At 43.2% G+C, this 21,505-nt stretch overlaps 1 protein-coding gene across 3 annotated transcripts in view; it reads left to right on the top strand.

Annotated features, from left to right (window-relative positions):
• Positions 1–21,505, top strand: part of TMEM131 (transmembrane protein 131) — a 209,753-nt gene that overhangs the window by 86,564 nt on the left and 101,684 nt on the right. For all 3 annotated transcript variants that reach the window (XM_056555909.1, XM_056555908.1, XM_056555910.1), the window contains exon 4: positions 8,967–9,035. In XM_056555909.1, the coding sequence (XP_056411884.1) occupies positions 8,967–9,035 (69 nt within the window). The remainder of the gene's footprint in view (positions 1–8,966; positions 9,036–21,505) is intronic.

The raw sequence follows: 21,505 nt of genomic DNA, 5'->3' as shown, positions 1-21,505 counted from the left end.
ACTAGCAATACAGTTTTCACAGTTCAGTTTTATTATGTGATGGACTGAGACAATAAAATGGTAGCGAGTGCTGCATTTAAATGCCGGTCTTTGGTTTAGGGTTCACATCAGCGTTTTTCTTGTTGCTCAATTCTGTTAGAGAAATTGAAAAACGGAAATGAAAATGAAGGTAGCGGATCCCATCAATCCCTATGGGATATACATAATGTTCCCTGGTATCAGCTTGGCTCCTGTTAAGGAATATAAAAAGCTGGTCGGGATTTATGCCAAGCCAGACTACTCCCCAAAAGGGAAGTTTCTACCCATCTGCAGACAGCTGTTTTGTGGTGTTTGCCACTCGTCAGTACAGAGCAGGGTGATCTGGCTTGGCTGAGGTAAGAGGCCTGAGAGCAGCTAAAGGGGATGAGTATTTACCTCTGGGAGAGGCCACCACTCCTGGTGTAACGGAGTTTCAGAAGGCCACTTAGCACTCCGCGGGCATTCTGGGTAGGGGAATATGCAAAGCAGCTCATTACATGACCTTTTCAGGTAATGTTCCCTGGTATCAGCTTGGCTCCTGTTAAGGAATATAAAAAGCTGGTCGGGATTTATGCCAAGCCAGACTACTCCCCAAAAGGGAAGTTTCTACCCATCTGCAGACAGCAGTTTCGTGGTGTTTGCCACTCGTCAGTACATAATCTCTGTTGTACTCTGTCATTTCAGTTAACAAAAAAAATAGATAACATATATTCTAGTGATTATTTATTTTTTGTGAAATATAATAATCTTTATATAATATCAAGACTAAACATTTTAATCTTAATTAACCCTTTCTTCTTAAGTTAGTAATTTAACATTGAAGTCTATGGTGACAGAATTAACCTCAGTTAACCTCTGTAACCTTTATGTCCGTTATTGCTACTGAGCATGCTCAAAAAAAAAAAAAATGGTTTAAAAAAACTGTCTCTATCCACAAATAACTGATATTAACTGTCTGTTTTATATGCAAGTTATACTAAATCTTTTACCATTTTACTTCAGTTAAAGGGGTACTCCACTGGCCAGCCTTTCAGCTGCGTTAGAAACTAATGTTCCGAACGCTGTGTGCGTGCTGCGAGGGGACGGCCACACCCCTCATGACATTAGGCCACGCCCCCTCAATGCAAGTCAATGTAAGGGGGCATGGCGGCTGTTACGCCCCCTCCCATAGACCTGCATTGGGGCGTGGCCTGATGGCACGATGGGTCGAGGCCGACCCCCCCCAGCGAGTGCACAGTGTTAGGAACTAAATGTTGTGAACGTAGCCGGAAGGCTGGTCAGTGGAGTACCCCTTTAACATTAAGTTATAAGTGACCTCTGTTATGGGTCAATAACTGACATATCATAATGGATTTATACAACGGTGTTTTTATTTTTTTTTATTTAAGAAAGAAAGTTTAAAAATAAATAGAGAAAACATTTAATGTTTCAACTTTAACCAGTAGTGAGGCCCTGGCGGCAATACAGTGTTTTGATTGGTGAAGCCACAGTACAAGATTTACTGGGAAATGAACTTTTCCTCTTATGCTCTTGCTAGTTCTTGGAACTGAGAAAAGTGTGAAATGTTAAGGCTGTCATAGTGATTCCAAAGTATTTGTCAGACAATGCTGTATATTCATGTACCCTTTTCGGAGCCTTTTCTTGCAACAGGAACCAGGCTGAAATGTCTGATGTTAGATCTAATTTTATCAGCAACTATGAGCTGTCCAAAAGTGTCCCAGGCCAAGCTTATCTTCTGCAGTTTTGTAAACTTGCTTATGTGGCGTTCATAAAACCAGTTAGAGATAACTTAGTGCTGAGGCCATAGAATAGATCAGATCACACCCTGGGCTTTCTGTGTAACAAAGTAGCGTCTACAAATATTAAGGTATGTATCCAGTAAATAGGGTGTACATGGCATATAAATACAGCATAAATAAGAAATAAATAGCAACAGGTGAACTGTAACAGGTCTCACAAAACTGTAGACAGTGTGAGTGTTGATGGCTAATGGGATTGTATCGCCATTTATCATTACAGGAGGAATTATACAGAAGGATACTGTGTTTACTTCATCTAATAGAACCTGTGCCCAGCCATAAATGGATCGGCCATGCTGTAAGGGTGCTTTCACATGAGGCAGAGGAACTGCAGGGTTTACAGCAGCACTTACTGTTCAGACTTTACCCCTGCAGCATCTACATTTATGTTGCAGGAATTCTGCAGATCTATCATGAGTTTTCCCCAAAGTCAAAATATTTAAATGGGCACTCAAATTACATTTTTTTTTTGCTATTGCACTCCTTATGGTAAATAAAACATCTTTTTAATGTACTTTGTTAAAACATAGAAAACTTCATTTTTTTTTCTTAAGTGTTTAAAAAAGCTGCCACTAGGTGTCTCCCTACTTGTCCAGAGCACATTTTCCCCCATCTCTTGCACAAACTTTGGACTCCTGTTGGCCTGGCAGAAGTCCAAAATCAGGAAACGCTGAGGGAGGTGTGTGCAGCCTTATCCAATCATAGCTCATCTCACACTGAACTACTCTGGGCTGTGTGTAGCAGAGTGAGGGAGGAAGTTCTCCCCTGTATGGCTTCAGATGATGTCACGCCTGCTGGGTAACGCCCCTTCCCACTCTGAATCTGACTGAGCAGAAAATACAGAGCAATATCAAGGTAGAAAGCTAAAAAATAATAAAAATAAAGACAGGGGGTGGTTTATCATGATGGAGGCAGTGAAGTGGGAGGATTGTAAAATGTAACAAGATCATGACAGGTACTCTTTAATAGATCAGCAGTGTTCTGGATTTTGCTATGGAAGAAATGAGTATCTGCAGCCAAATCCACAAGTTCATATTTTTTGATGCAATGGAGGAGATTTATCACACTATCATAGGGTAAGATTCTCTGTTTCCCATAACAACCAATCACAGCTCTGCTTTTATTTCTCAGATTTCTGTAGTAAAATAAAAGCTGAACTCTGGTTGCTATGGGCAACAGAGAATCTTACTATAAGGCAGCCTGCTCAATCTCCTTCATGGTTAATTTCTATTGTCCCAGTTCTGTGGATATTGCAGGTTTTACAGCTGGAAATGGCATTTTGCAGTTATAGGACTGCTAATCCTTCTTTTACACTGCCACTGTCCGACACTGCCAGTAGGGGGAGCAGAAGGCAGGTTTGTTATTGAGTTTAAGAGGAGTTACACTCTCCTTCTGTGGCACTAGATCTTATCTATAGATTTAGGATAAAATGGGAAAATTGTATTTCTAAACCAAAAGATCACCAACTGCATGATGTTATGTGGACCCAATAGCTTGTGTTTTCTGTTAAATGTGTGTCACACAGAATTGGCTGTCCTGATGGCAAAGAGGTTTCTTGTTTAGTACTGGAGGTCTAGGGGTAACCACACCCATTGTTTACATGTCGCTTGTAGGGTAGCTTTGCTTCAGCAGTAAAAATTTGGTCTAGAAGCATAGCTAGACCACATATAGGACAGAGCAGAGCCTGTGCCTGTAATGTTGTCGTTACTAAAGGCACATTTATCATCCGCAGTAAGACAGTTTGAAATGAACATCCATGTTGGTTTTCACATGGCCCCAAACCCTTCCTAGCAACGTTGTTGACAAATGGAGTACAATGTGTCATAACTGTTCTTCCTTCCATTCTTATTAATCCAATGTAGCAAATAATTGTTTAAAGTCTATGTATAACATATTCTAGATTACAGGAGAACCTGTTGGGTCATATTCCACTTTTTTGTGGCCATAAGCCTCTGAGTATACGAAGTACATTTTCATTATGCTGTGTGTATCCTTTGGCTGTAGCTGTATTGTAGCACTAGATCTGATAGTTTTTCAGTAGTGATCTGTTATTCTCTGTGGAGAGTCTATTTTCATTCGGTAACTTCTTAGAGGAGTGATTACATTTACTTGTAGCCATGTTTAGGAATGTCCATCCTTTTTACTTTATCTTCTCTGTCAATAATCTACTTTACTCCATTACTAAAATCGAAGGAACTGTACAATCTTTTTCTTTTCTTGTGTGGTATATTCCTGCAAATTATTGGCATTGGTGATATAACCTGTATCCAGGCACTTACTACAATCAGACCTATCTCAGATCCACTTCACCCATTAGATGCCATTATAAATAGTGACTGCAACATGTAATTGGTTATATATCGGTAGCAGGCGAGCGCTCATGTTCCTTGACTGTGTGACTTTGAGGCACTATAAAAAAAAAAAATAAGACTATGTTCCCATTAGCGTTAGGAGCTCCATTAGGCAACTCATTTAATTGATTTCATTAAAATTACAGGACTTAAAGGAGTACTCTTTATTATGCCCAAGCTGCCGCCATTAAAACAATAAACCTTGCCTTGCCTCCCGTGGCTCCCCCAGTCCCGCTGTTTTCACTGTCCCTAACTGCTGAGCTGCAGTGTAACATGTCAACCCCGAAAGCAGGAAATCGGCATCTGGGGATGAGACAGCAATTCCAGCATCGGAGGGAGTTACCAGAGTTCCCCTTTTAAGTGGAGGAAAAAAAAAATCACTGCTTAAATTATATATACATTTAATGGAGACCTGGCGAACCCCATTCAAAGTCATTGGTGTCCAGCCACATTATTAACATTCATAACGTTGATGTGAATGAGGCCCAAAGTAAAAGGTGTATTAAAAACATGTACAGTAAATAAAGCTTTTATTTTGGTTTTATTTTCCAAAGATGTCTTTAAAAAAAAATAAACATATACAACATCGCTACGTTTGTATCAAAGCGCCAAACTACATGGGAATGATTTGATTGGCTGAACTCTACCGATCTTTGACACTTAAAGAGGTGCTCCACTGGCCAGCGTTCGAAACTAAATGTTCCAAACGCTGTTTTCGCGCTGCGTGGGTTGGCCACTCCCCTCGTAATGTTAGTTAACGCTGGCCAGTGGAGTACCCCTTTAATGCATGCTCTTTCTGTGCTTTTTATTTTGCCTTAGTAATAAATTTTAAGGTCATTCTTACCTTACAGCTTTTAAGGAAAACGGTCGCCCGTTCACCCGCACTATAACCCGATACACCTGGTCATAGTGTGGGTGAACAGGAGACCAATGCGGGGTCTCGGACTGCTATACCTACCTGCAGTCTGGAGCCCTGATCCCCCGAATGTTCCCCTCTTCAAGTGCTGACTTGCGCTTTGAGGCAGGTCTGCCGGCTAGATTTAAATATTCATAAGCGCCGCTCACATGAGCACTCAGTAGGCAAGAGCGCTCATGTGACCAGCGCTTATAAATATTTAAATCCAGCCAGCGGGCCCGCCTCAAAGCGCAAGTCATTGCTTGAAGAGGGGGACATACGGGGGATTGGGGCTCCGGACTGCAGTTAGGTATAGCAGTCGAGACCCTGCATCAGTCTCCTGTTCACCTGCACTATAACCCGGTGTATAGGGTTATTGTGCGGGTGAACGGGTGACCGGTTTCCTTTAACATCACTGACTAAGGCTAGGTTTCCACACAGGTTTTTTTCTGCCATTTTTTGGGGAAAACTGCCACTGCAAAGTCAGAAGTGGCAAACAGAAAAGGGTTGTCCAGCCAGGAATAGTGCCAAAAATCTTCTTCATTGAATAAAAGCCAGCAAACAGGAAAAAGTACTACTACTACAGGGATGTGGAAATCCTATAGCCCGACGCCCGGGACAAGTAGTTTTGGGTGCCGGGCAGGTGAATTGTTTATAGATTTAGCCCTGTATCGGGCTAGCAGGGACAGACAGACGTCCCCCTTATTTTTCCTTAATGTCGGTGTGAGGTGCAGGAGCCGATGGAAGTCTTCACCTCACACCGGCATTCAGAGTGTATGGGGGGGGGGGGGGGGGGGGGGGCGGCGGCCTCCAGCTGACTGCAGAGCCCCCTTATCTCCCCTCCCGGAGGATGAAGGACGCAGCTCAGAAGACACAGCAGGGTGAGAGAAAGGACGAGCACAGCTCCATCCCCCGCACACAGCTCTATCCCTCCCTCTCCCCTGCTCTGTCTAGACAGGACCTAATCCACCATGGGGCGGTTGCTTGTTTGCACGGGGAAAACACAGAGCAGGGGGGGGGGAGGACGGAAATCTCACCTCACACCGGCCGGGACTACAGCTCTGATGTCCACTCATGGCGGCTCAGGTGAGGAGGCAGAGAATACGGGCGGCGACAGGAAGGGTGGGTGTATATGTAGGGTGTGAGTGTATGTGTGATGTGTGTGTGTGTGTGTAATGTATGATGGGGGGGGGGGGAGCAGCGGCAGGTGTATGTATGATGTGTGCATATGTATGGTGTATATCAGTGTTTCCCAACCAGGGTGCCTCCAGCTGTTGCAAAACTACAACTCCCAGCATGCCCTGGGCATGCTGGGAGTTGTAGTTTTGCAACAGCTGGAGGCACCCTGGTTGGGAAACACTGGTGGATATGTATGATGTGAGTGTATGTGTGTATGATGTCTGTCTGTGTGATGTGTATGTAATGTGTGATGTGTATGTAATGTATAATGTGTGTATGATGTCTATGTGTGGGTAATGTATGATGTGTGTGTATGTGATGTATGATGTGGGGTGGGCAGCGGCAGGTGTATGTATGATGTGTGCATATGTATGGTGTATATGTATGGTGTGAGTGTATGTGTGTATGTAATGTATGATGTGGGGGGGCAGTGGCGGGGGTGTGTGTGTGTATGTATGGTATGGGGGCAGTGGCTGGTGTATGAATGATATGTGTATTCATGAATGTTTTGTATAGGAGCGGACTGTCACGTCGGGCATTAGGGCAGTTGTACCATCTAATTTTATTTATTTTTAGTGGCACCCGCACTAAATTGCACCCCCAGAATCCCGCCCCCTTCATACTCACCCGCCAACCAAGAACCCCACGGATGCACACAAACACGCCCGAACCAAAACTACAACTTCCAGCATGTTACACCATAACCTAAACTGTAGAACTATAAAGTGTAACATGCTGGGAGTTGTAGTTTTGGTTCGGGTCAGCTGCAGAGCCATAGGCTGCATCAGGGCATGCTGGGTGTTGTAGTTACTAACTGCAATTCCCAGTATTCCTTGATACATTCTATGGCTCTGCAGCTGACACAAACCAAAACTACAACTCTCAGCATGTTACACAATAACCTTAACTGTACTATACAGTGCAACATGCTGCAACACCCACACAACCATAGGCTGTATCAGGGCATGCTGGGAGTTGTAGTTACTTACTGCAATTCCCAGTATTCCTTGACACATCCTATGGCTCTGCAGCTAACACAAACCAAAACTACAACTCCCAGCATGTTACACAATAACCTTAATGCTGCAACACCCACACAACCATAGACTGTATCAGGGCATGCTGGGAGTTGTAGTTATCTACTAACTAAATGCAACTTCCAGCATTTACTGACACAAATGCAGCACACAAACTGGAGAAGCAGAACCCCCCCCCCCCCAGTAACACATAAGTCCCTATTGAGACTGAAAAATAGTGATTAAAATATTTTAAAAGGTGCGTATACATGTGAATAAGCCCCTTTCCTAATAAAAGTTTCCAATTTTCTTTAAATAAAAATAATGTACAAAAATAAACATAAGTGGTATCGCTACATGTGGAAATGTCCGGACTATTAAAATATAATGGTAATTAAACCGTACGGTGAACGGTGGAAATGTAAAGAATAGTCCAGAATTGCTCATTTTTGGTCACTTCATATGAGAAATTTTTTATAAGGTGATCAAAAAGTTACATCTAGACTCTTCTGGGCTTGTCTCGGGTGTAAGAGGATCTACAGCTCTCCCACTGCTAATATCCTGGCATACTGCGACCGCCTATTAAACCATTAGATCACCGCTGTCCGCAGTGTCTAAAGGGATCTTATATCCATCCCTGGTGGTCTAGTGGGGTGAATCGTACTATTTTGGTTGAAATTATTTCATCTACCAGGACAAGTGGATTTTCTTGAGGGACAAGTAGATTGTGTTCCACTTTAGTCCCTTGGACAAGTAGTTTTTTTTTTAATTTCCACACCCCTGTACTACTACTACTACAACTTTTTCCTGTTCGCTGGCTTTTATTCATTAAAGATGATTTTTGGCACTATTCCTCGCTGCACAACCCTTTTCTGTTCACTACATTGCATTGTGTGCCTGGCACGGTACCGTCCGAGCGAGGGGCGACTGCACAGAGAACTGGACTTTGTCTACTATTAAAGTCAGAATTGGATCTAGTAAGTAGGAGATCTAGAAATCCTTCTTTTATATTTCCCATTCCTTTTAAATACACTTCTGGCTTTGGCTCAAAAATGCCAGAATACAACCTGTGTGGAAACTTAGCCTAACTGTATTATTCTTGCATCTCCTATAATAAGTTTACACTGTCATTTTTTTTTCTTTTTTTTTTTGTGCTCCTAGCCGCTCTCCCCTCCATAGTTAGTTCACATTTTTTCTATGTGTGCTATTGTCTAAGACAGTGTTTCCCAACCAGTCTGCCTCCAGCTGTTGCAAAACTACAACTCCCTGCATGACTGGACAGCTAAAGGCTTTCCTTTGGCTGTCCGGGCATGCTGGGAGTTGTAGTTTTGCAACAGCTGGAGGCACACTGGTTGGGAAACACTGGTCTAAGATTCCCTTTGTGTAAAAAAAAAAAAAATAGTAGTATATTTACTATGTGAGCAGTACGTGTGTCAGAGGAATGTGGTATGAACACAATGAATAGACACAAGTGACTTGAAGCCAGGAAGGCATGGTTTCTATAAACAGGGTTACCAAGATGTTTGGTTCAGCAGCTGCAGCCTTCTGCTCTAACCAAACTAGTTTGTCGAGTTCCCCCTTGTTGAGCTGTACCCAGTGTAGTCATTTGGGCATTTCATCGTGAGAGGAACTCACAAGTACACCAGTGCTCTGACAACATGGGCTTTTCATTGTGCCCTTTTTTATGGGTTTTTCTCTTTTTCCACAGCGTCTCCTTACAAAGAGGGAACTGTAGGCCAATACGGTTTGAGCCACCCATGTTGGACTTTCATGAACAGTAAGTACATGTGCCGCCTCCTTGTTCTATCTCTTCTTGCTCTCCTGTAATGTCTTACATGTGTTCCGAATGCTTTTCATACAACTGAATATGGAGCAATAAAGCAGGTTTACAGTAAAAAAATAAAAATAAAATTATGCTGGATATTTCATTTTCCACACCAAACACACATGCGATTACATTTGTTGTGTTTTTATTGGGGCTTTCTAAAATACTGATATTTTTAAATGGCACAGGTGTTATTTATAGTCACATTCTATTACCAGGATAAGGGACCCTGTTGTTTAGACCACTGGACTTACAACAGGACGTCATTTTATAATTTTTTAGTTGTTTTTTCTTTTTCTTTTGCCTGGTGTTTAAAGGGGTTCTCTGGATTAAAAAAAAACAAAACTGCCTTCTTGTTTGTTTGTGGTATTGCAGCTTATATGAATGAAGCCAAGTCGTAATACCACAAAGAACCTGAAGACAGGTGTGACACTGTTTTTGGAAGAAAGCAGCTATGTTTTTTTAAATCCTGAATAACACCTTTAAACTGATAAAGCCAAAAACATAACATAAAGCAACATTTTATACACACAAATGACTAGGCACATGGCAGGTCTACAACCCCCCCCCCCCCCCCCCTTCATACTAGTTTCATGTCTATGCTGTAACACCTTAAACAACTGTATGATAACTCAGCATCTCTGTAATACAACATGCTTCACTGTATTGTATGGAGTCTGAGTGCAAGTGACCATATTTATGTATTCTTCATTTGTTTTACTATTACCTTTGTGGCAGAAAGGGTGGTCTCACCATAACTCGTAATGGGAGCTTATGGTCATTTGCAATGCTTGTATGTAGACTTACAGTTTTTAGGTTTTCTGTACAAAGAGCCAAAGGTTAAAAAAAATAAATAAATAAATATATATAGTCATGACCGTAAATGTTGGCACCCCTGAAATTTTTCAAGAAAATTAAGTATTTCTCACAGAAAAGGATTGCAGTAACACATGTTTTTCTATACACATGTTTCTTCCCTTTATGTGTATTGGAACTAAACCATAAAAGGGAGGGAAAAAAAACAAATAATGTCACACCAAACTCCCAAAATGGGCTGGACTAAATTATTGGCACCCTTAACTTAATATTTGGTTGAACACCCTTTGGAAAATATAACTGAAATCAGTCGCTTCCTATAACCATCAATAAGCTTCTTACACCTCTCAGCCGGAATGTTGGACCACTCTTCCTTTGCAAACTGCACCAGGTCTCTCTTATTGGAAGGGCGCCTTTTCCCAACAGCAATTTTAAGATCTCTCCACAGGTGTTCAATGGGATTTAGATCTGGACTCATTGCTGGACACTACAGAACTCTCCAGTGCTTTGTTGCCGTCCATTTCTAAGTGCTTTTTGACGTATGTTTGGGGCCATTGTCCTGCTGGAAGACCCAAGATCTCGGACGCAAACCCAGCTTTCTGACACTGGACTGTACAGTGTGACCCAAAATCCATTGGTAATCCTCAGATTTCATGCTTTGTACATGTTCAAGGCACCCAGTGCCAGAGGCAGCAAAACCCCAAAACATCACTGAACCTCCACCATATTTCACTGTAGGTTCTGTGTTCTTTTCTTTGTAGGCCTCATTGCGTTTTCCGTAAACAGTAGAATGATGTGCTTTACCAAAAAGCTTTATCTTGGTCTTATCTGTCCACAAGACATTTTCCCAGAAGGATTTTGGCTTACTCAAGTTCATTTCGACAAAATGTAGTCTTGTTTTTTTATGTCTCTGTGTCAGCAGTGGGGTCCTCTTGGATCTCCTGCTATAGCGTTTCATTTCATTTAAATGTCGACGGATAGTTCGCGCTGACACTGATGCTCCCCGATCCTGCTGGACAGCTTGAATATCTTTGGAACTTGTTTGGGGCTGCTTATCCACCATACGGACTATCCTGCGTTGACACCTTTCATCAATTTTTCTCCTCCGTCCACGCCCAGGGAGATTAGTTACAGTGCCATGGACTTGTAACCTTGAGATTGTTGATATTTTTCCACATTTTGGTTCTTAAGTCCTCAGACAGTTCTCTTCTTTCTGTTGTCCATGTTTAATGTGGCACACACAGACACACAATGCAAAGACTAAGTGAACTTCTCTCCTTTTTATCTGCATTCAGGTGTTATTTTTATATTGCCCACACCTCTTGCTTGCCCCAGGTGAGTTTAAAGGAGCATCACATGCTTGAAACAATCTTATTTATCCACAATTTTGAAAGGGTGCCAATAATTTTGTCCAGACCATTTTTGGAGTTTGGTGTGACATTATGTCCAATTTGCTTTTTTTCCTCCCTTTTTTTGGTTTAGTTCCAATACACACAAAGGGAATAAACATGTGTATAGCAAAACATGTGTTACTGCAATCCTTTTCTGTGAGAAATACTTCATTTATTTATATATATATATATATATATATATATATTATTTTTTACGGCCATGACTATGTATGTGTGTGTGTGTGTATGTGTATATGTATAGACAGAACATGCATGGATTATAATTATAACTGTCGCAGATTGTGACGTTTCTCTTTACTTCTCATTTCTCTATAAAACCACAATGGACCTTCAATTTATACTATATATAGCATTCTAAACATGATATACATTGAGAAATATTCTATATAAGATTGATATGTTTTACTGTGCCTGTACACCTATAACAAATGGGTCAGTCAAATGCTTTTTCCACCAGCAGCTAGACTTTGCCTAAACACGTGTATGCTCAGCTGGGCCAAGTGTGCTTGTGTTCTCAGACGTCTCCTCTCAATCTGACATTTGGGAGTCAGCACACCTTTTATACAGTTGTCAGCATGTGTAGCAGACTTTGGGGGAGATTTATTAAAACCTGTGCAGAGAAAAAGTTGCCCAGTTGCCTATAGCAACCAATCAGGTTGTCCAATATTATCTGGGCAATTTGAGGCATACCTCGTCCAGGCTGATAAGTACTTTCCTCTAATGGTAAAAAGAGGGATTGGGCATGTTGGATTTAAGAATTATTGAGCTCTCTCTATTCTCTACATGTTTGGGTGAGCGTGCATGTTTCTGATTGGTGTGAATATGAAATGTTCTCACTATAGCCATATTTTGTATGGTCATTCTTAGTATGTACCTTAAAGTGCATGTTACTCAGGAATTTCAACCAATCGGAGTTCAAGTAAAGTAAATAGTAAATAGTAATAGGCTTGTTTTGTTGCTTGTCTCCTTCACACATTGTTCATTTCTAGTGTTTAAAAATGCATGAAAATACACATTTACAAAACACCAGAGTAACATAAGGGCGTGTTTATTGCCACTATGCAACTAACAAGTGGCGGTGGTTGGACTCAGGAGGACCCCAGGACAGGTAGGGGGAGAGAAGCGGGTGGCGTCAGCGGTGCTGAAATAGCCGATAACTTATACCGATATTCCGGTATAAGTTATCTGCTATCGGCCTCAAAGTCCACAGATTATTGGTATCGGCCCTAAAAAAATCGAAATCGGTCTAACCCTAAAATATATATATGTGTGTGTGTGTATATATATATATATATATATATATATATATATATATATATATACACACATACACACATACATGCACAGTGCCTTGCAAAAGTACTCATTGGAAGGTGAGCACACAGAAGCCGGTGAGACTGACACTGGCTCCCCGCTATTGCGGGTTTGCGCACCTACCGGGATCCTGTAGTTGGCGAATACATCGGCGGACAGTACCGGGAGTTTGACTAAGGACTGCTATACCTGCTTACTCCTGGATCCGCTGTGACCGATTACACCCGTATAGTGGCACCTAGTATCGGGATGCCATATTGATTCATGTTCATACTGAGTGACTCTATTGTTATCTATTTTTCATGTATGTTAATCCTATACGTTGAGACCTTTGCATGTATAAAGTTCTCCTGATGACGCCCTCAACTAGGGCAGAAACTCGTAGAGAACGATATATAAATATATATCGGAATCTATGATAATCCACCAGACAGGTGGCGCTCTGAATATATGATAAATCCACCAGACGGGTGGTAACCTTTAGTGGATCCTGTGAATCAATCTTTTTTAGATGGTGATAGTTCACAATCACTAGTATGGTGTAATTTTAATAAGTAACAATAAAAGTTATATTTTAGTAGCACTCCCCCCACACTTTTTTTGAAAAGTTTTATTTTTTTTTTTGCACATTTCTGATGCTGGGAGATGATGTGACCCTTTGTAGATCTGGAAAATCATTCTACATACTCTATTATTAAAAGTATTCACCCCCCTTGACTTTTTTTTCGTATATTGGTGCCTCACAACCTGGAATTAACATAGATTGAGGATTTTAATAATTTAATTTACAGAACATACCCACTACTTTGAAGATGTTTTTTCATTTATTGTGAAGCAAACAACAAATAGGACAAAATAACAGAAACATTTAATGTGCATAACTATTCACCCCCTAAAGTCAATACTTTGTAGGGCCACCTTTTGCAGCAATCACAGCTCCAAGTCGCTTTGGATAAGTCTCTGAGCTGCCACATCTTACCACTGGGATTTTTGCCCATCTCTCCTTGCAAAACTGCTCCAGCTCCTTCAAGTTGCATGGTTTGTGCTTGTGAACAGCAATCTTTAAGTTTGACCACAGATTTTAGATTGGATTGAGATCTGGGCTATGACTAGGCCATTCCAACACATTTACATGTTTTCCCATAAAACACTCAAGTGTTGCTTTAGCAGTGTGTTTGGGGTCATTGTCCTGCTGGAAGGTGAACCTCCTTCCTAGCCTCAAATCATGCACAGAGTGGTACAGGTTTTGCTCAAGAATATCCCTAAATTTAGCACTATCCATCTTTCTCTCAACTCTGACCAGTTTCCCAGTCCCAGCTGCTGAAAAACATGGATGGTGTTCTTTGGGTGATGTGATGTGTTGGGTTTGCGCTAGACATAGAGTTTTCTTTGGTGACCAAAAAGTTCAATTTTAGTCTCATCAGACCAGAGCACCTTCCTCCATACATTTTGGGAGTCTCCCACATGCCTTTTCACAAACTCAAAACTAGGGCTGGGCGGTATGACCAAATGTGTATCACAGTATTTCTGTAACTTATGGCGGTTCCACAGTATATAACGGTATTTCTCTCCCCCCCCCCCCCCCCCCCCCAAATCATGTGACCCGCAAGTCCTATTCTGTTCCCCCCCCAAATTAATCATCAGCCCAGTGTTGCGCTGTACCCATCTGAGTACTACTCACATATGTCACCCACAAGCGCTGCCCTCCTCGTCCTCCTGATCTTTGGGGGCCGCCTGCGCTGGCTGGAACTGTGTACTGTACGCTGTACCTTTATGCTGTATCCCTATGCGACCGTCAGCCTATCACCGGCCGCAGCGATGTTCCGCCTCGGCCGGTGATAGGTTGAGCCCACTGTCATGTAAGATGCCGGCCAGAGCTCCTTACATGACTATCACCGGCCGAGGCGGAACATTGCTGCGGCCGGTGATAGGCTAACGGCCGCATAGGGATACAGCATAGAGATACAGCGTACAGTACACATTCCAAGCCAGCGCAGGCGGCCCGCAACAAACAGGAGGGCAGTGCTTGCGGGTGACATATGTGAGTAGTACCCAGATGGGAACAGCGCAGCGCTGGGCTGATGATTAATTTTGGGGGGAAGCAGAACAGCGCTCGCGGGTCACATAAGATTAGTTCCCCGATGTGGCACAGCACTGAGCTGATAATTCATTAGGAGGGGTCAAACCGATATTGAGGTATGGGAAGAAGTCATATCGTGCAGGACAAATTTCGGTATTCGGTATGAACCGGTATACCGCCCAGCCCTACTCAAAACATGCCTTTTTGTTTTAAGCTGAAAGTAATGGCTTTCTTCTGGCCACTCTGCCATAAAACCCAACTCTATGGAGCGTGCGGCTTATTGCAGTCCTGTGTACAGATACTCCAGTCTCTGCTGTGGAACTCTGCAGCTCCTCCAGGGTAACCTTAGGTCTTTTTGCTGCCTGTCTGATTAGTGCCCTACTTGCCCGGTCCGTGAGTTTTGGTGGGCGTCTCTTGGCAGGTTTGCTGGTTTGCTTTACTTGTTTGGAGAGTTCATTGGTCTTCATGGCAGTGTTTGGTTACTGATTCCTCTTGCTTGTATGTTGCAACCTCTGGGGACTTTAAAGGGGTACTCCGATGCTTAGACATCTTATCCCCTCAATGCAAGCCTACGGGAGGGGGCGTGATGGCTGTCACGCCCCCTCCCATAGGCTTGAATTGAGGGGCGGAGCGTGACGTCACACGGGGGCGGAGGCGTGACTTCACACGCCGTCGCCCCTGTGGTCTACGGTAATCAGACCCGGAGCAAACACACTCCGGGGACTGAATATAAACTGGGTGCCGCGTGCAAGATCACGTGTGTCCCCAGCGGCGGGACTCCCGCGATCAGGCATCTTATCCCCTATCTTTTGGATAGGGGATAAGATGTGTAAGCACCGGAGAACCCCTTTAATAAAAGGTGTGTATATGTAATGGCAGATCATGTGACACTTTGATTGCACACAGGTGGACATCATTTCAATAATTGTGTGACTTCTGAAGGTAATTGGTTGCACCAGATCTTTTTATTGGCTTCCTAATAAAGGGGGTGAATACATGGCAATTTTCTGTTTTCTATTTCTAAAAAATAGTTTTATTTATATATTTTTCTCATTTCACTTCACCAACTAGACTATTGTGTTCTTATCCATCACATAAAATTCAGATTAACAAAACATTGAACTTAAAAGGCTGTAATGTTTCAAAGTACGAAAAAAGTCAAGGGGTTGAATACATATATATATATTTATTAGGGATTGACCGATATCGTTTTTTTTATTTGTTCGGGACGATACCGATAATCTGTGGAGGTTTAGGCCGGTATCCGATAACTCATACCGATATTCCGGTATAAGTTATTGGCTATTTATCAGACCCCGGGAGCAGGTAATTATAAAATCGGGGATGGGGGAGGCAATGGGGCAGTGGCGGTGGTCTCTGGCCGGGGTGGTGCAATGCAGGGAGCGGGGCATTATCGGATTATCGGCAAGGTAATTGCCGATACCGATAACAGTTAAAGTCGTGAATATCGGCCGATAATATCGACCAGATCGATAATCGGTCGATGCCTAATATAATATATATATATAGATATATATATATAGATATATATAGATATACAGGCTGCAAAGTTTAACTCGCCTCCTATGTTCTCCCGTTGTACCGAAATCTGTGTCCCGTTCCTCCGGTGATGCTCTGCTTCTTAGGCCCTCAACGTCACACTGCAGTCAGCGCATTGCAGGCCGCATTGATGTCCCGCCTCGGCCAGTAATAGGCTGAGCGCACGGTCATCTAAGGAGCACAGGCAGCAGAAAGAAGGTGGGGCCCGAGCTCCTTACATGAGAGTGTGCTCAGCCTATCACCGGCCGAGGCAGGACATCGCAGACCAGGCATGGGAGAAGTTAAAGGAGAACTCCAGAACATAAAAATTGTCCCCCATAGTGACGGCAGTAAAAAAATTTAAGATGTACATACCTTCCTCCGCTCCCCCGGGGCCTCCGGTAACCGGCTCCGGTCTCCGCCGCGATCCACTTCCTGGTTGCCGGTGGTTGGATGAATCATACTTCGCTCAGCAAATCACCGGCCGCAGCGAAGTCCCGACTCGGCCGGCGATAGGCTGAGCGGCAGTGTGACGTTTTTGGCCCCGGCCGCAGGTGCCGGTGTAGTGAAGAATTTTGTGTCCTGAAGCGTATTCACACTGCCGCTCAGCCTATCACCGGCCTAGTCTGACTTCGCTGCGGCTGGTGATTGCCTGAGCGCAGTATGATTCTCCGACCACCGGCAACCAGGAAGTGGATCGCGGCGGAGACCGGAGCCGGTTACCGGAGGAAGGTATGTACATCTTTATTTATTTATTTTTTTTTTTACTGCCGGCAGTATGGGCGACAATTTTTATATTCTGGAGTTCTCCTTTAAGTGTTGCGCCGCAGTTTTCCTTTAAAGAGGCCCTCAAGTCCCTGGAAAGCTTAGGGCTGTAATGCCTCCCATCCCTTTCCCTGCTTGATTGACAGTTAGGGCTCAGCTTCTGACACTGAGCCCTGTTTTCAAATCTCGTTCCTGTGCTATACACAGATGAGTAGTTTGGAAACAGGGCTCAACCTCCAGCTGACTCTTGACCAAGCAGGGAGGGGGAGCAATGAGGCAATCTATTGCTCAGCACTTTAGGGGCTTGGTAACGCCTTTCTGACACTTTGCACCAGAGAATAAAAAGAAAAATTCTACGTTATCTCGAACATTGTCAGCAGTTTGGAACATTACAACTGGCAGATTCCATTGGTATTTAAATCCAGGGATTTTTTTTTTTATCAGTTTATATGCCATTAGTAGTGAAGTTTCATCAGCTCTGGTTTTTGTTTTTTGTGAAATGAAGCTGTAAATTTAGCAAGTGACAGAAATATTCCCAGTCAGGCTTGTCTGCACAGCTGCAATGTGGTCATCTGTCTGTGTTCTTATTGTCACATAAACAAACCTGTTTTCTGTTCATACAAGCATGTCATGGCCTGCGCATGGTTACCCTTTATATTAAGGCCTCTTTCTTTTTAATATGTCATTTATTAACCCTTGAGTAAATTTACATATTTTTTACTTAATAACCAGACACCTAATAAACACTTTTTAATCAATATATATATATATATATGTGTGTGTGTGTGTATGTGTGTATATATATATATATATGTGTGTGTATGTGTGTATATATATATATATATATATGTGTGTATGTGTGTATATATATATATATATATATATATGTGTATATATATATCTATATATCTATCTATCTATCTATATATCCTTTTACACCCGAGGCAAGCCCAGATAAGTCTAGATGTAACTTTTTGATCACCTTTAAAATATTTTAATCACTATTTTTCAGACTTCATAGGGACTTATGTGTTACTGGGGGGGGGGGGGGTTCTGTTCTCCAGTTTATGTGCTGCATTTTGTGTCAGAAAATGCTGGAAGTTGCATTTAGTTACTAGAGAACTACAACACCCAGCATGCCCTGATAGTCTATGGTTGTGTGGGTGTTGCAGCATGTTGCACTGTATAGTAGTACAGTTAAGGTTATTGTGTAACATGCTGGGAGTTGTAGTTTTGGTTTGTGTCAGCTGCAGAGCCATAGGCTGTGTAAAGGACTACTGGGAATTACAGTAAGTAACTACAACACCCATCATGCCCTGATACAGCCTATGCAGCTGACCCGAACCAAAACTACAACTCCCAGCATGTTACACTTTATAGTTCTACAGTTCAAGTTATGGTGTCACATTACATGTTACATGCTGGAAGTTGTAGTTTTGGTTCGGGCGTGTTTGCGTGCATCCGTGGGGCTCTTGGTCGATGGCGAGTATGAAGGGGGCGGGTTTCTGGGGGTGAAATTCAGTGCGGGTGGCCAGAAGCCACTAAGAATAAATAAAACTAGATGGCACAACTGGCGGCAGCAGTGCCCCCCCCCCCCCCAAGACACGGGCCCTTGGGCACTGCCCTAATGTCTGACGTGACAGTCCGCCCCTATACAAAACATTCACATATCATACATGCACCAGCCACTGCCCCCATATCATACATACACACACACACACACACACCGCCACTGGCCCACATCATACATTACATACACACATCACAGATACATCATACACATATACACTCACACCATACATATACACCATACATATGCACACATCATACATACACCCACTGCGGCCCCCCCACATCATACATTATTTACACACATCACACAGACAGACATCATTCACACATACACTCACACCATACATATACAGCCACCCTTCCTGCCGCCGCCTGCATTCTCTGCCTCCTCACCTGAGCCGCCATGAGTGGACATCAGAGCTGTAGTCACACCACCGTGTGAGGTTGCATGGGTTTGAAAATCTCCCCTCACACCAGACGTCCTCTCTCCTCTCCTCCCCCTGCTCTGTGTTTTCACCGTGCAAACATGCAACCTCCCCGTGGTGGATTAGGTCCTGTGGAGACAGAGCAGGGGGGGGGGCGGAATAGAGCTGTGTGCGGGGGAGGGGAGGGAGCTGTGTATCGAGCTGTCTACGTCCTTTCTCTCCCCCTGTATTCTTGTGTAATGTAGAGCTGCATTCTCCGGGAGGGGAGATAAGGGGGCGTGGCTTAATTATGTAATGCAAACGTGCAACCTCGGGCTCTGCGGTCAGCTGGGGGCCGCCGCCCCCCTACATATACCCTGAGCGCCGGTGTGAGGTGCAAACTTGCAGCTGCTCCTGCGCCTCACACCGGCATTAAAGAAAATAAGGGGGATGTCTGTCTGTCCCTGCTTGTCCGATACAGGGCTAAATCTATAAAAAAAATTCACCTGCCCGGCGCCCGTAACTGCTTGTCCCGGGCGTCGGGCGATAGATTTCCACATCCCTGCAGTAGCACATATAGTTCCTTCAGTTATGTATGTCACTTAGCAGGGTCCATGTTTATGGCTGTACTATGAGCATGTGCCCTTTATTCTCTAAGAACCCCTGCGACTAATTGAAGGATGATTGAGTTTGTGTTTTCTGTTAATAATTTCAGCAAAAGTGAGGCCTTACTGTCGATAAATAATAACTTTTTCGATGCAAAAAGAAAATAAAAAGTTGGCACAAAAGTACTCAAAATAAGCTTAGTCGAAATGTATTACAATGGCAATTTTCTCAATTATAATACAAAAATAGAGAAACAGAAACATAGCCGCACATCCATAATTTGTATTTTGATCTACTTGCTTTTCAGTATAATTTCAAAAACTAACAGGTTGTTAGTATACATTTTCATCAAAAAGTGCAAGCCCACTCGCCATGTCAAGGCCACCTAGTCAGAGTGGGTCCCTAGCCTAACACTGGCATAGCGCTGTGTGGTGACCACCGCCCCACGAAACCGCACTGGTGGGGTGCTCTGTGGTGCCTTTGTTGCTGTGATGCTTTTTGTCTGTGGGGTGGGGTGGCCTGGGACTTGGTCGGGCAGCAGCCTGGCCACTAGGTTGTTCCCCCCGTGGGCTTGGTGTCGTGGAGGCAGTGGTCGCCACTCGGCGCTATGCCAGTGTTAGGTTAGGGACCCACTCTGACTAGGTGGCCTTGATGTGGCAAGTGGGCTTGCACTTTTTGATCAAAATGTATACTAACAACCTGTTAGTTTTTTAAATTATGCTGAGAAGCAAGTAGATCAAAATACAAATGGTGGATGTGCTGCTATATTTCTCTATTTTTGTTATGTCTCTGTAGAATTACTTTACTGTGTGCTTCATTGTCTGTATCTCATGATTAGAGATGAATGAGCTCAACCCATAGAAACAGGTCTCGCTCAGAACTTTGGTTAAAATGAGGTTTGCTGAGCATTAGAACTTTGTGGCTCGCTTCGCGCAAGCCTGGGAACCGCACTATTGTAGGAGAAGGGATGAGGTACGCATAGCGTCTTGTCGCCATTACAGCATAGGATGAAGGTTGAATACTGACTGAGATGACATAGGGGTAGCCCAGAATACTTTGCAGCTAGCTGCAAGATCACATGACCACAATCATTGCTTACATACAGCTCCTAGGCCAATCAGGAGACAGCAAAGGGGTTGGTCTAAAAGACTGATAAAAAAACGCTATGCACAGTGTTGCGGCTGCTGTCTTTGAGAGAAAGCTGAGCAGTACAAAGAACAACTCACTGTAGAACTACTAATCCCAGAAAGGTCAGAAAGCTATCACATTACAATACAAAGCTATTTGAGCAAAGCATTGTGCAGTGGGCTGACATCAGACTGTGACCTGCATTACTGTGTCCAGTTGCTGTGCTACAAATCCCAGTAGTGTGAATGCAGAAAGAACCCATAGAAATCTATCACACTACAACACAAAGAAATTTGAGAAAAGCATTATGTAGTGGGCTGACCTGTGTTTTACATGTGTTTTTGGGGGGTTTAACCAAATATAGAGCATGTCAGGCAGAGTTTAACAGAAAACAGCATTTATAGTGTTGAGAGTGAAAGCTGACTGGCAGTTTCTCTAGCACATGGCTAAAAAGCAAAAAAACAAAAAAGCATCTCAATCTTTTTCAATATTCAAAGGGAAAAAAAAATCAATAAAAAAAAAAGGCTTGGTAGAGGAATGAGAATACCTGCCAAGTCATCTGCCAGTATACATGTTGGTGGCAGTACCAGCACTGTGGCACCACCCAGCATCAGCAAGCAAAAGTCGTCCCTTTCTTCCAGACGTTGTGGTGTTTTGGAGGAGAATACGGCCATTGTGAACTGGTTGGCTCATCCTCAGTCATCTCAGGAGAGGGGTTTGGCAATATGACATTCAGCCAGATATCGGGGGGGGGGTTCCTTATATTGTATCATGGTGGAAATGCTG

The sequence above is a fragment of the Hyla sarda genome, chromosome 2, assembly GCF_029499605.1.
Source record: "Hyla sarda isolate aHylSar1 chromosome 2, aHylSar1.hap1, whole genome shotgun sequence".
Taxonomy (NCBI): Eukaryota; Metazoa; Chordata; class Amphibia; order Anura; family Hylidae; genus Hyla; species Hyla sarda.
Note: the sequence above shows the minus strand (reverse complement) of the source record. Positions and strands in the feature narration are given on the sequence as shown.